Here is a 13,310-nt window from a genome sequence, read left to right on the forward strand (position 1 = left end):
ATCCTACATTTTCTCTTTGCTAACTGGAAAAATTAATTTCTTTTCGATGTAATGAATGTTTATTTATATTGCAAATTTGAATGGTTTTCGTATTTCCAGCATTATGTATTACTATCTAGAGTAGCAAAAGGAACCAAAAATAGTGTGAATGAACAGAACTTCCTGGTTATGAACTATGCAATGAAAGTAAGCCTGCTGAAAATTAACTTGTATTAATTAGAATGAGGATGTTAATGTTTAAGGTTTTAGTATTTAGTTTAGACATTACTTCCAAAACTTAATTTAGTTTTTTAAAATTTATTGAACAGGTAAACTTTACTTAATTTCTTGGTTACAATTTTATAATTTCAAACTTGAAGTTTTTAAATAAACAAAATATGTTCTTTGAGACCAAATTACATCTGCTCAACCTGGTTCAATTAATTTCCATTCTATAACCCAATGAGGAGTTTTTATAGACTCTGAGGTCTTGTAATACAGAAGGAGGCCATTCAACCAATTGTTTCTGTGCCAGCGCTCTGCAAGGACAGTTCACCTGGTGCCACTCCCCTACATTTTCCATGCCTTACAGGTTTGATTAATTAAGGAAAGGCTGACCTGTTTCTTCTCCACTTAATTTAGCTCATTAACTCTAACTCTAAAACATACATAAAATGTTAGATTCTGTGGGTAGATATAATGGGCACTAAAGTTGACAATGTAAGCGTTAAATTTGCATTGCTGAAGTAAATTGAAAATTGTAAGGTGTAACAGCCACATTTAATCTGAAAAATTGGACATGGTACAGGGAATTCCAAACACAATCATTTGATCCCTCTTGAATTGTCTTTTAATGTGCATTTTCATTCAGACTTTTCTTTTAAAAGTTGTTTTCATTTTAAATAGCTACCAAGTCAAACTGCACACCATTCACAGTAACATCCGACACAGATAAGTAAATTTATTTGGCTGCAACTGATTTCTCTTCTTTGGAAACTGCTGGAGTAAATTCATTCAGTACTTTCTGAATTGAAAGATTAAAGGAGTCGACTGCCATCTCCACTAAACTCTCAAATGTTGTTGAAAATACAGTTTAGTTTTGCTCTTTGAAGTTTCTAAGTTTCAGAACATGGAAGTGAACCCAAAATCCTGTGACGAAAAGAAATGAGAGAATATATTACTGCAAACACATTTAATCAAGTGATTTAAAGAGCCAGTTAAAATCAAAGATCACACAATAGGAAAAGTTAAGTGATTCGTGTGATCCTTGTTATTTTCTAAACTCTCTTCAGCTACCATAAGTACCTTTTAAAAAAACTGAAATGATGAACTGCCAGAACAGTGGTACTTAAAAATCCTGATTGGAACGAAAAGACAGTAACTGAGAAGCAAGAGCAGAAAGCTCGCTCCTTTTTATTAAATAGTCAGCTCCATTCATATGCTTCAGCTCTTAAGCTTGTCAAAACACTAAATAAATATTGCCAGAGCCACCAGGTTTAATGCAGCTAATCATTTGCTGTTTTATTTGCTGGCCTAAGGGAAATTTCCATAATTGTATCAAAGTGCTTGAAGATTAAATTTATTGCAAAAAGAAACCTGAATTTGATGTTAAATACTTAGAAGATTATGGAGGTTGGGTACGAGTAATAAGGTTATAATTTAATCATGCATTTGATAGAATGGCAAGTATGACAGTAAAGCTTGAATTAAATAGCCACAGTACTTTAAAGCTGCACAAACCATTGTATCAAAGTAAAAACAATTACATGATGAATCATGAAATGACCACTTCAAACCAGAGAAGAAAATCATTGTGAGTCATCAGCTAGTAGCGGCTTAATAATTTTATATCTTAAAAGTAAAATTGTTACTTTAAGAATATAAAGAACTAAAGAAATAGAAAGAGTAGGCCACGTGGCTTGTTCAGCCTGTTCTGTCATTTATTACTATTGTGATTCTTGAGTCATAGATTTTTGAAATGTGGTTTAAATCGTTAAACATATTTTTGAATCATTTTCAAGATGTTATACTTTGAATATACATTAGAGAAAATAAAGTGAATTTTGATCACACTTAATTCACAAATTCCACTGTACACTTGCGTAATTTTCAAGACATGCAGCAGACCTGCCATTTTTAAATACAGTTTGAGTATCCAGCATGTAATAATTCACAAATGTTTTGAACCCTGGGAGAATGTCATAATGGGAGTTGCAGAAGTTATTGTAGAGTCGTAGATCCATTGTCATTTGGAAGCCGTGCCACTGTTTATAAAGAGGTCCAGTCTACTTCATTTGTCAACTCCACCCCCACTTTGGCCTGCAGGTTTATTTCTTTCAAGTGTAATCGTAATTTCGTTTTGAAATCATTGATCATTTTTTTGTCACCTCCACCATTTTAGTGATTTTCAGGTCATTTACCAATTACTGTATCAATATAGTTTTTGTCCCATTCCCCTGTTCTCTTGCCTTAAAAGTGTGTTCCCAATCATTGCACAGTCAGCTTTCTCTGTGTAGTGTCTGTGTCAAATGCTGAATACAAAATCCAGGCCCCCCATGTTCGTGGGTGATATGTTCAAAGGTCCACTGAGGATGTCCGAAACTGTAGATAGTAGTGAACCCTATCATTTAAATGGGAAAGTTACCTCCCTGACAGCTCCCTGGAATTATTTTTGGAACATTCCACATAATATTTTCCGGCTGCGGTAAACCGCAGATAACAGAAACTGCAGAAACTGAATTTGCTGATGGGGGGGGGGGTTCTACTGTAATGAACAAATTACTGATTTGCATAAGTCATTGTCTATTCACCCAACTTGCTGTGTATGAAATAGCATACTTCTGCATGGTGAATAAGCACAAGTTTTATTTTAGTGATGCATGTCACTAAACTTTGATATTTCCGGATAGGAAGAGTACAGGTCCTTCTGCCATAACGTGTGTTTCATCAGCACGCATTGGCTGTAACATGCTTGACAAATTGTGGATATTGTTTGGATAAAGCAAACCTCCTACTAAACAGATATAGTGTTATTTTTATTTGCAATCTTCTACAGTGCGATTTTCTATAGTGAGAGATTGCAGAGGAACATGACTGTTGCTTTGTAGCAGAGCAAACTGTAGCTGAAATTCTAACAAATCAACAGAGTAAGACATATCTCCATAGTATTTGCAAGTTGTAATTTTTGAATGTATTTGGTAACTAATCTGGGAGGAATTTCTTCCTTTATTGGAATACTGTTTTGACACTAGGCATAAAAAAATTAGTTAGGTACAATATTGAAAAAATAAGAGTGTTGTACCTGAAAAAAGGATGTATCTGAAAGGAATGGTGTAGAAAAGTTTGCAAGAAGACCATTGTATCTAATAGTTGAAAATTTTCATGTAAAAATTGAATAGAATGCAAAACAGATCTAATTTTTTAACGTGAAAATGTGTGCTTCAAAGTTTAATTTCACAGATAAATATTTTCTAAATAAATTGTAGCAGATGATGGAGTTTGAATTCAATAAAAACTTGGAATTAAAAGTCGAATGAAACCATTGTCGATTTTCAAGAAAACCTACCTAGTTCACTGATGCCCCTTTATGGAAGGAAACTCCTGTCCTTACTTGGTTTGGCCTATTTGTGACTCCAGACCCACAGTAATGTGGTTGACTCTCTGAGCAACTTGGAGATGGGCAATGACTGTTGCCTTAGCCAGTGATGCCCACATCCTGCAAGTGAATTTTAATAATTTTTTATTATTATTCCTTCATGGAAAGTGAGAGTAGCTGACCAGCATTTGTTGCTGACTTCTAATTGCTCTTGAACTGAATGGCGTCCTAGATCTTTTCAGTGAGCAGTTCCACATGGGTATTTTTTTCCATTCGTGGGATGTGGTCATTGCTGGATGGGCTAACATTTATTACCTGTCGTTCCTTACCCTTGAGAAGGTGGTGGTGAACTGCCTTCTTGAATCACTGCAATCCATTTGGTGTCAGTGCAGTCAGGGAGGGAGTTCCAAGATTTTGACCCAATGACATTGAAGGAACAGCAAAATATTTCTAAGACAGGCTGATGAGTGGCTTGGTAGGAACCTGTAGGTGATTGTGTTCCCATGTACCTGCTGTTCTCGTCCTTCTAGATGTTAGTGGTCATGGATTTGGAAGGTGCTGTCTCAGGTGCTTTGGTGAATGGCTGCAGTGCATCTTCAGTTGGTAAGCACTGCTGCTACAGTGTGTCAGAGTTGGAGGGTATGATATTTGTCGATATGGTGCAAGTCAAGTATGTCACTTTTTCTGAGATAGGGCTACGTTGCATGAGTATTGTCAGAGCTGCACTCACTCAGACAAGTGAGGAGTGTTCTGTCATACTCCTGATTTGTGTCTGGTAGATGGTAGGCTGTCTTTGGGAAGTAAGGATATGAGTTACTCGCTGCAGGATTCCAAGTTTCTGACTTGCTCTTCTGGTCACAATATTTATATCGCTAATCCAAATATGTTTCTGATCAATGGTAATCCTCAAGATGTTGTTTGTATATAACAATGCATTTGAATGTCAACAGTTGATGGTTAAATTCTTCCTTGTTGAATGGAGATGGTCATTGCTTGGTGCTTGTTACTTGCCGTTGTTAGCCCAAGTCTGAATATAATTCAAATCCTGCTGCTTTTGGACATGAACATTCCACAGTCAACACTAAGCATTCTCATTTCTTACCTTATGGCAGAGTTGCATGTAGGCCAGATCAGGTAAGGATAAAAGGTTTCCTTCCCTGAAGGACATTAGTGAGCTAGATGGGTGTTTTTGTATAATTTTGGTGCACCACTGTACAAACTATTTTATTTTCTTGTGATTATAAATGAACTAGTTGTATTTCACCTTAATTATCTACTTAATTTTAAAATTTACATGCTTCTACTCTAATTTCCCCTGTTCTCCAAAATAATCTTTAACCTCCTCCACTCCTCCCAGCATCTGAGATTTCTGACCACAACATTCTGGCTTCTTGTGCACTCCAATCTTTATTTCGCCACCATAAATTTTAAACCCTATCTCTTTGATAAGCTTTCAGTCGCCTCTTCTAATATTGCATGTGGCTTATCTAAATTTTGTTTGATCACCAGACTACGAAATGCCTTGTCAATATTTTACTGTATTGAAAGGACTATATAAATGCATATTGTCATTGGTCAGTGCTAAAGTGGAACTAGATAAATCTTATAAGTTTTGGGTTAAACAGCAATGAAAACATTTTGTAAAAAAATATGTTTTATCCACTATCGAGCTAGATGAAGGAAATGGGGAAGCACAAGAGCTTCCTGATCATCCCTTGTATCAGATTATATTATATTAGACTGTTCTAATCTAATCCAATTCAAAATGATATAATTTTGATTCAGCCTGTTTTCTTTCCCCCAAAGTTTATTGAATGGAAGTGGTGCAGTGCTTGTCTTGATTGTGGGATGATCTCGGTGCTGTGTCCTAGAAACTGATCTCATCAATCCTTTGTCGCATATTTGATCTGCAGACAAGATGCATTAGCATATAGAATCATAGAATCCCTACAGTATGGAAACAGGCCCTTTGGCCTTGCAAGTCCACACCGACCCTCTGAAGAGTGTCCCACCCAGACCTATTCCCCTATTACTCTACATTTACCCCTGACTAATGCACCTTACCTGTAGATGAATGTGGATATTAATTTATACAGCAAGTGAGAATAAATGCTTGACAATGACGGCTGGAAAATGGGAAGCCTTCAGAAATGAAATAACGAAAGTCCAGAAACAGTATATTCCTGTTAGAGTGAAAGGGAAGGCTGGTTGGCACAGGGAACGCTGGATGATTAAAGAAATTGAGGGTTTGGTTAAGACAGGTGCAGACAAGATAGGTTGAGTGAATCCTTAGAGTATAATGGCTGTAGGAGTATACTTATGAGGGAAATCAGGAGAGCAAAAAGGGGACATGAGATAGCTTTGGCAAATAGAATTAAGGAAAATCCAAAGGGTTTTTACAAATACATTAAGGACAAAAGGGTAACTTGGGTGAGAATAGGGCCCCTCAAAGATCAGCAAGATGGCCTTTGTGTGGAGCTGCAGAAAATGGGGGAGATACTAAACGAGTATTTGTATCAGCATTTACTGTGGAGAAGGACATGGAAGATATAGACTGTAGGGAAATAGTTGGTGCAATTTTGAAAAACGTCCATATTACAGAGGAGGAAGTGCTGAATGTCTTGAAACGCATAAAGGTGGAAAAATCCCCAGGACCTGATCAGGTGTAGCCTAGAACTCTGTGGGAGGCTAGGGAAGTGATTGCTGGGCCTCTGAGTGAAATATTTGTATAATCAATAGTCTCAGGTGAGGTGCTGGAAGACTGGAGGTTGGCTAACGTGGTGCCACTGTTTAAGAAAGGTGGTAAGGACAAGCCAGGGAACTTTGGTTAGTGAGCCTGACGTCATTGGTGGGCAGGTAGTTGGAGGGAATCCTGAGGAACAGGATGTACATGTATTTGGAAGGGCAAGGACTGATTAGTGATAAATCAACATGCCTTTGTGCATGGGAAATCATGTCTCACGAACTTGATTGAGTTTTTTGAAAGGATTGATGAGGGCAGAACGGTAGATATGATTTATATGGACTTCAGTTAGGTGTTCAATAATGTTCCCCATGGGAGACTGGTTAGCAAGGTTCAATCTCACAGAATGCAGGGAGAACTAGACATTTGGATATAGAACTGGCTCAAAGGTCGAAGACAGAGGGTGGTTGTGGTGGTGGAGGGTTGTTTTTCAGACTGGAGGCATGTGACCAGTGAAGTGCTACAAGGATTGATGTTGGGTCCACTTCTTTTTGTCATTTACATAAATGATTTGAATATGAGCATAAGAGGTACAGTTAGTAAGTTTGGAGATGATACCAAAATTGGAGGTGTAGTGGACAACGAAGAATGTTACCTCCGATTGCAACAGGATCTTGATCAGATGGGCCATTGGGCTGAGAAGTGGCAGATGGAGTTTAAAGCAGTTAAATGCGAGGTGCTGTATTTTGGGAAAGCAAATCTTAGCTGGACTTAATGGTAAGATGCTAGGGAGTGTTGCTGAACAAAGAGACCTTGGAGTGCAGGTTCATAGCTCCTTGAAGTGGAGTTGCAGGTAGATAGGATAGTGAAGAAGGTGTTTGGTATGCTTTCCTTTATTGGTCAGAGTATTGAGTATAGGAGTTGGGAGGTCAGGTTGTGGCTGTACAGGATATTGGCTAGGTCACTGTTGGAATATTGCATGCAGTTCTGGTCTCCTTCCTATCGGAAAGATGTTGTGAGACTTGAAAGGGTTCAGAAAAGATTTACAAGGATGTTGCCAGGGTTGAAGGATTTGAGCTATAAGGAGAAGCTGAATAGGGCTGTTTTCCCTGGAGCATCGGCAGCTGAGAGGTGACCTTATAGAGGTTTATAAAATCATGAGGGGCATGGATTGGATAAAAAGACAGTCTTTTCCCTTGGGTGGGGAAGTCCAGAACTAGAGGGCATAGGTTTAGGGTGAGAGGGGAGAGATATGAGATCTGAGGGGCAACTTTTTCACACAGAGGGTGGTACATGTATGGAATGAGCTGCCAGAGGAAGTGGTGGAGGCTAGTACAATTGCAACATTTTAAAAGGCATTTGGATGGGTATATGAGTAGGAACGGTTTGAGGGGATATGGGCCGGGTGCTGGCAGGTGGGAGTAGATTTGGTTGGGATATCTGGTCAGCATGGACGGGTTGGGCCAAAGGGTCTGTTTCCTTGCTGTACTTCTCTATGACAGTCCACAATTATCGATTACAATGTCTCTGAAGATGATTATTTGACTCATGAACTTTGCATTGGCTTTTTTTTTGAAGAACAATCCTGTTTGTCCTGATCTCCTTTTGAGTATTGAATATTTATTCAGTTTGCTTTTAAAGTTGATATTGAATCTATTTTCCACACTAGCAGCAGGCAGTATATTTTAAATCCTAGCCACATATTTTGTAAACAAGTTCCTCCTTACCTTCACAAAAGAATGTAGCTTCTTATGTTTGATCTGGTTCTTTTGCCCTTTCCTTCTATCTGTGATCCCTGGTGGTTGAGCTTTAAGCCATTGGAAACAGGTTTCTCTTTATCCATTCTGGGGGATCAGGTTAGCTCAGTTGATTGTGATGCAAGTTCAATCAGTAACTTTTGGCTGTGGTAGTTCATAGTTTGCTCTTTGGTTCATGTGGAGTGATGCTGTCAACAAAGGGAGAGATGACTTCTTGACTCCATACAGTGTGGAAACAGGCCCTTCTGCCCAACAAGTCCACACCGACCCTCTGAAGAGTACCCATTCCCCATTACTCTAATTTACCCCTGACTAATACACCTAATCTACACATTCCTGAACACTATGGGAAATTTAGCATGGCCAGTTCACTGAATCTTCACATCTTTAGATTGTGGGAGGAAACATAGCACCCGGAGGAAACCCACGCAGACACTGGGAGAATGTGTAAACTCTACACAGTCGCCCGAGACTGGAATTGAACCTGGGTCCGTGGCACTGTGAGGCAGCAGTGTTATCCACTGAGCTACTGTGCCAACTATAGCTAAATAAGTTGTCCTATTTTTTTCCACCGACTCTGTTGCAATTTTAAACTCCTCTGTCTAGTTTCCTTTTAGTCGTTTTTGCCATGCAAAGACAAAAAGGACTGTTTATGCAGTCTGTCTTGATAAATTTAATCCTTAAGCCCCAGAATCATTCCAGTAGATTTCTTCTCCAAAACCTTCAAGTCCTACTGTAGTGTGATGCCCAGAATTGGACACCATGCTCTAACTGGGACCAGCTAGTGTGTTAATAAATATATATTATAATTTCATGGTTTCTGTCCTCTTTGTCTTCACCTTTATTGTCTTCTCTCTGCCTGATGGCTGATCCATGGCTTGTCTACAAATGCCTCAACTAGAACCCTTTTGTTGGTCATGATTTTTCTGCAGTGCTGGTTTACCATGCTATCCTACACTGCCTCTATTTATAAAATCTCAGATCTGTATCTGTATTAATAGGTTTCTTAATCTGTTCCACCATCTTCAAAGATCTGTACATAAGTATCCAATTCCAATATGTTGTTGCATCCCCTTTAATAATTTATTGCAAGCTTGAATTGTCTCTTCCCATTCTTCTTTCTAAAGCTTAATACCCTCTTGTTTGCACTGAATTAGATTTGCCCTAATTTGGTGTGTATCACAACCTGTTCTCAATGTTTTAAATAAATTCCTGTGTCTTTGCTTTTCACCACATTCCTAAGTTTTGTTGTCTGGCAATCTTTTATTTCAGTACACCTATACTTGCTCCTTCCTTATTTTGTAGAAAAGTATTTTCATTCTAGATTCATCTGTGTCCTTCATAACTAAATATTTTGATGCTATGGGCACTATTCCTAAGAGAGCTCTGCTGTGACGACCTCATCATCTCATGTTTCCAAATGATTATTTGCCCTTATAGCTCATCATTTTCACAAATGTACTTCAAACTTGATTTGACAGATACTTTATTTACTGTTTCCACCTAATTGCATGCTGTTTCTTAGAATTGCTGTCTGATTTATGCTATTTTATTCAACATCTTTGTTTTTAGCCCCCTGCTGCATGAGCTTGGTTGACCTGCTTGCCAACATGTTTTGCGTTTTTCTTCGCACCAGTATAATTAATTAATGCAAATATAGCCTTTGTCAAAAGTCAGGAATTTTACTGGTCCAGCCAAGTATTGGACACAGTTTGGATCAATCATACATTTGCATCAGGTTTAGTGAATGAAAGCTAAATTTGTAACATGAATGTATTGCAGAAGATTGATCTTGAATCCGGTATTTTCATTTTATTGTGTTAAATAATTTGTGGATACTTTCCTCAGTTAGGGGAAAAGAAGAGAATTATTTAAAGATTTAAGTTTGTAACTTATTTTGAAAAGAAGCTGAGGAATAATTAAGGTAGATACCAGGTATTTAGAACCTCTAGCAGTAAAGCTTCACTTAAGTTCTCTCGCCAACATTTGAAGAAATTTTGTCAGTTTTTATCTCTGCTAACAGGTATGGTTAATAACCAATGTTTTCTTTTTTGCAAATAAAGAGGATTCTTTGAGCTGCTTTTCACAGATAAAATTGAGTTTTATTTTCCTGTTCTATGATGGATATTGCTGTGATCATAGATGTGATTTGTTTTTGCATACTTATTTCATTATCAGTCACAATTTTATTCTGTGAAAATGTCTGCCTTTCTTTGAATATACTTTGTGACTTTTGTAATTGTCTGTTTGTGTACTGATAGTGTTGGTGTTTAAGATCATTTGACAAAACTGAGTGCCTGCAATGTTTCTCTTTGTAGTCTGAGACATTATAGCATTTACTTATTATCCTTCACTGAACCTCTAATATAGTGGCATTGTATAATAAATAGTTTACCTTTTACATGACCTCATGATCCTAAAGACAGATCATTCAGTCAGTCTTAAATCTTTGATTCAGTGAGGAATAATTGAATTATATTAAACTGCAATATAATGTCCGAGACCACTGAAATGACTAAACTGTGGGAATTTCTGTTAGTTTAAAACTGTGGAATGCCCAAACAGCCATTATTCTATGAAACTTGGCATGAGCAGAGTTGATCCAACCCATTGGAAATATTTGCAGTTTTGTAGTAAGACTAATGTCAAAAATAATTTATGCCATTTAGCTGTGTTCTTTGCCTTTGGTTTTAATTATTTAATGGGCTGCTGATTAAATTGAAGAGCAGCTAATAGTAGATATGTTATTTTTGTAAAGTTCTTTGAGTGTCTTGGAACGGATAAGGTGCATTATAAATAAACACATTTTTTAACTTGTAAAAAGGGAAATGGAGAGGATAACTTTTTGTTTTATTGTTGCTGTTTTGATTTATGATATTCAGTTGATGTGAGTCTAAGTATAGATTATTATTTAAACACAATGTCTACTTAATATTTCAGGTACAAGGAAGGTGGTGAAGCATTGTTAGTATTACTTCCATCTGAAGAGAAAGCCATGGTGAAACAGCTGGAGGATAAAAAAATCCCCGTCAACACAATAAAGTATTTTTTTTTAGTTTATTAAGGTCAAGAACTAAACTGTAGCTGTGATTCTACTTGGCTATTATAAGATGATATATAAATATTTGCACCGCCTAAAATGGTGTTAAGTTGAAGACAGTGCGCTAAGTAAACTTGATCTTTCTTTGAAATGTTTCAAAAATGGATGTTTGCTGACGTAGTTTTGATAATTCTGGTTTTGGGATTTATTTTTAAATTTTAGAGATTGATGTTTGCACATGGCGAGGAAGCAATTTGTTTTGTAAGAAAAGGGCTCATGATGTTGATAAGTATGCTATTGTGAATAAAGCATCTTCCAAGTGGGGTCACAAAAGCTGCATTATCATTCAAACGGAAATTTGAAATAAGTTTGGAATTCTTCATCCTCATTGTTATGGATTCACACATGGAATGCTAAATAAAATATGCAGTTTAAAATTACCTCCAAGTTTAAATTCATGTAGTCTTGGTAGTACTAATTTGTTTCTTTCCAAATCTGAAGCATTACTTAGTAGGTTTTCTGTAGTCGTTTCGCCATGCTGAAGCAGATTTCATGAGATGGTGTTGAGCTGAGAGGTTCCTTGAGTCTGATTGTTTCAGTTTGATTGATACAAAAGATTTAGCAGGTGGAGAGTGCAGGGAGATATTCCTAAAATAAGGCAGTACAGTCTAGTTGCACACCATTTGAGATGGTTGTCAAATTTCATATTGTTTCCTTTGGCAGGAGCCCTCCTTAGATTAGAGATTTTCCAATCTTTTTAGATATAAAATCTGCTGGAGCGATAACTTATAAATATTTGGTCTTGATAAATTGATATGATGAGATTGCTTTGCTTTATACAATATTATTTGTTTATTTTGCTATTAAATTTGCTGATTATGTAATTTATGCAGATGTGTAATTGATCCAAACTGAGCCCCTCCCATTTTACACTGAACTGAAAATCAAACACACTATCTCCTCTTTCATAAAGGTCAGCTACTTCTCTTTGTACGCATCTCTGCCCCGGCTGGGTTTTGTGCTTCTGTTATTTTTCTGTTCCAAATTTTCCAGTATTCTTCCATAAGCTAAAATTTATCCAATGCTTTGTTACCCATTATGTAACAGTTGCCAAGTCTTGTTGCCCCAGCATCCCTTTGTTCATTGGCTTTTGATCCAACAGTGGATTCTCAATCCTTGTGTTTAAAAGACCTCCATAACCTTATTCCTCCTTACCCTTGCTCAACAAACATCTGAGATCTCTGTTCTTTAATTCTGGCCACTTACAACTTTGTACCTCTGGCTGTCCATACCTTGAGCTGTGAAATTCCCTTCCTAAAACATTGCCATTCCATTGATCTCTCAAATTGCATTCCTTAATCTTTAGCTCTTTACCCTGTGCTGACATCATAGATCATATATTTATTATCATATCCTTGTGGAAAATTGAACAATGAAAATAGATGTATGTTATCCAGGGCGAAGGATCAGGATAACCTTGAAAGAAAATGGTGTTTCTTCTCTTCTCTAAATCTGTTCTCCTTTTGTGTTTCATCTCAACATGCTGAAGATTGAGATTTTTCATTTTCAGTGAAGCAGCACATACTTAGTGCTAAAACTGACCAAAATATATATTTTGTGCCCAGATGTTCTAAATTGCTGCTGTTATTGTCAGTCCTTATACTAATTACAAAATTTAATTGGAATCTTCTTTTTGACTCTATTGATTTTGCATCTGCTTAGTTTATAGGCATTTAATATTTTTGTTGAAGATTTAGTGGGTTGTTAGCAAATTAAAAAATAATTTATTTAATCATTTTCAACAGAATAAATCCACGAAAATTAATAAATGTTCAGGCAAAGCTGGAAGCTTTTTTAGCCCAAGAGCTAGAGCTGAAAGAACGAGCACAACGAGTGAGTCTTTTGATTTCTGATCATTTCAACTATAAGTATACTGTTAACACTTTTCATTCGTCTGTGTAAACACATTAAGGGATACAGTAAATTGCCAGTTTTTTTCTCTCTTTTTCGCTCACTTTCTCTCTCACGCGCTCTCTCTCTCTCTCTCGTGTCATTGGAATTATGCTAATAATTAGGTTACTCTTTGATCGGATTTGTTGTGTCCTTGAACAACACACACAAAGTTGCTTCATTAGCTTAAAACTGTGTCATTTTGTCATTAGTCTAATTTTTGTAAGCTTATGATCAAGTGGGGGACAAAAACTATCCAGAAGACATCGAGCCTTAGTGTTTGTGGCCATTGCAGCATTCTCATGC

General features: G+C 37.0%; 1 protein-coding gene across 2 annotated transcripts in view; it reads left to right on the forward strand.

The window, feature by feature from the left end:
• The window catches only part of ddx10 (DEAD (Asp-Glu-Ala-Asp) box polypeptide 10), a 246,547-nt gene that overhangs the window by 70,916 nt on the left and 162,321 nt on the right, over nt 1-13,310 (forward strand). For both annotated transcript variants that reach the window (XM_043691861.1, XM_043691863.1), the window contains 2 exons: nt 10,955-11,056; nt 12,860-12,947. In XM_043691861.1, coding sequence (XP_043547796.1) covers nt 10,955-11,056; nt 12,860-12,947 — 190 coding nt within the window. The remainder of the gene's footprint in view (nt 1-10,954; nt 11,057-12,859; nt 12,948-13,310) is intronic.

The sequence above is a fragment of the Chiloscyllium plagiosum genome, chromosome 6, assembly GCF_004010195.1.
Source record: "Chiloscyllium plagiosum isolate BGI_BamShark_2017 chromosome 6, ASM401019v2, whole genome shotgun sequence".
Lineage (NCBI taxonomy): Eukaryota > Metazoa > Chordata > Chondrichthyes > Orectolobiformes > Hemiscylliidae > Chiloscyllium > Chiloscyllium plagiosum.